Raw genomic sequence first — 1628 nt, 5'->3', positions numbered from 1 at the left:
TTACACATACCACAGTTATGTTTCAAATTATCTGCATGTTGAATACCCAAAGTGTGAAATTGTTTTGTGGATTCATATTTGTGGTGCCATTCAATAGATGGCGCAGGAGTTTTGGTCACATACATAGATAGTGACATACAATCTACGTCCATTATAGTAAGAAGAAAAATTGATATAATAATTGTTATACTTTTGGTTTTCATCCATGGTCAAGTTCCTGCGAAAAAAATAGTGTTATTTTTTACGTCTAATATTTTTAGTTAACACGTGAATAAATAAGGCTTAATCATTAAATGTGTTTTATGATATATTTTGTAATTAATGGATTTGTCTCCTTCAACAGAACGATTATTACAGGAAAATTGGATTTCAGAACATGGAAGAAGCAAGGTTTGTCTCACTTCTTTATTCTTCTTTATTTGAAAATACTTAAATCGTTAATTCTGAGTACTTTTGTGAAATTTTGAAAGAGTTTCAGATTAAATCAGTCGTGTTTCTAGTTAAACTTTTGTCAGCTTCATTTCGAATCTTTGTGCTTCCTGACACTCAAATCGATCAGATTTTAATGTCTGAAATTTATCTTGTATGGAAAAAAAAAACTTTAAAATTTCAGGTATTTTAATTCTAAGTAATACTTTTCAAAATCTAAATTAATTAATATTAACTTCCAGTTAGATCAAACTGTCAACTTAGAGTGAAACTAAAAATCAACTTGATAACGAGTAGGGTTAATTAAACATACCCTTTCTTACGTTTTTGTTTATAAATATTATAATTCATTGTTTTATCAGTTGGATATCGTCGTTGTTAACGATATTTCTAGCCATAATATCATTCGTACTGCAATAGTATTGATCACGCTTATTATTATGATGGCCTTAAAATAGTCCTCCTGTGGGACAGCGGTAATTATACGGGCCTACAACCCCAAAATTCAGGGTTCGATTCCCTGCGATGGACACATCAGATAGTCCAATACGGCTTTGCTATAAAAACAAATTATTAGAATTTTTTTACTAGTTTTTTTTCGGGACGGTAAATTCCTAATTGTCGTTTTTTTTGTTTTTTTTTTGTCAGGGTCTTCGTACTTTCTAACTTTGAAATATTCAACATCCCGAAAAGTAACTGAATTATTTTCCCAAATATTTACATGTTCAACGCAAAAGAATATATATATAATACTGCTACGTAATATATATCATACATAAATAGAAATACGTGTTTGTGTTCAGTTATTGGATATAGCTTTAATGATTACAACAACGACAATCCTAATGATCGATTCATAATATTTTATTAATTTTGCAGAGGAAATATGACTAGGTTAAAAGTTTACTACCAAACACTGGATCACCTGATTTACAAGAACAATCCTAAATACGAGGTAAGCAAACAGAAGTACGAATTTCTGAAAAAAAAAAAAAAGAAGAAAATTTCATTGTAGCTTAGAATATTCGTTTATCATGTAAATGTTTGTTTTTCTAATTTCGCGCAAAGCTACACGAGGGCTATCTGCGCTAGCCGTCCCTAATTTAGCAGAGTAAGACTAGAGTAAGACCACCCACCGGCAACTCTTGGGCTACTCTTTTACCAACGAATAGAGGGATTGACCGTCACATTATAACGCG

At 31.1% G+C, this 1628-nt stretch overlaps 1 protein-coding gene across 1 annotated transcript in view; it reads left to right on the top strand.

Annotated features, from left to right (window-relative positions):
- The window catches only part of LOC111087917 (amiloride-sensitive sodium channel subunit alpha-like), a 21029-nt gene that overhangs the window by 15939 nt on the left and 3462 nt on the right, over positions 1 to 1628 (top strand). The window contains exons 8-9 of the mRNA XM_022396337.1: positions 344 to 390; positions 1309 to 1384. Coding sequence (XP_022252045.1) covers positions 344 to 390; positions 1309 to 1384 — 123 coding nt within the window. The remainder of the gene's footprint in view (positions 1 to 343; positions 391 to 1308; positions 1385 to 1628) is intronic.

Source organism: Limulus polyphemus, unplaced genomic scaffold, assembly GCF_000517525.1.
Source record: "Limulus polyphemus unplaced genomic scaffold, Limulus_polyphemus-2.1.2 Scaffold2843, whole genome shotgun sequence".
Lineage (NCBI taxonomy): Eukaryota > Metazoa > Arthropoda > Merostomata > Xiphosura > Limulidae > Limulus > Limulus polyphemus.
This window is presented reverse-complemented; position numbering and strand designations above follow the sequence as displayed.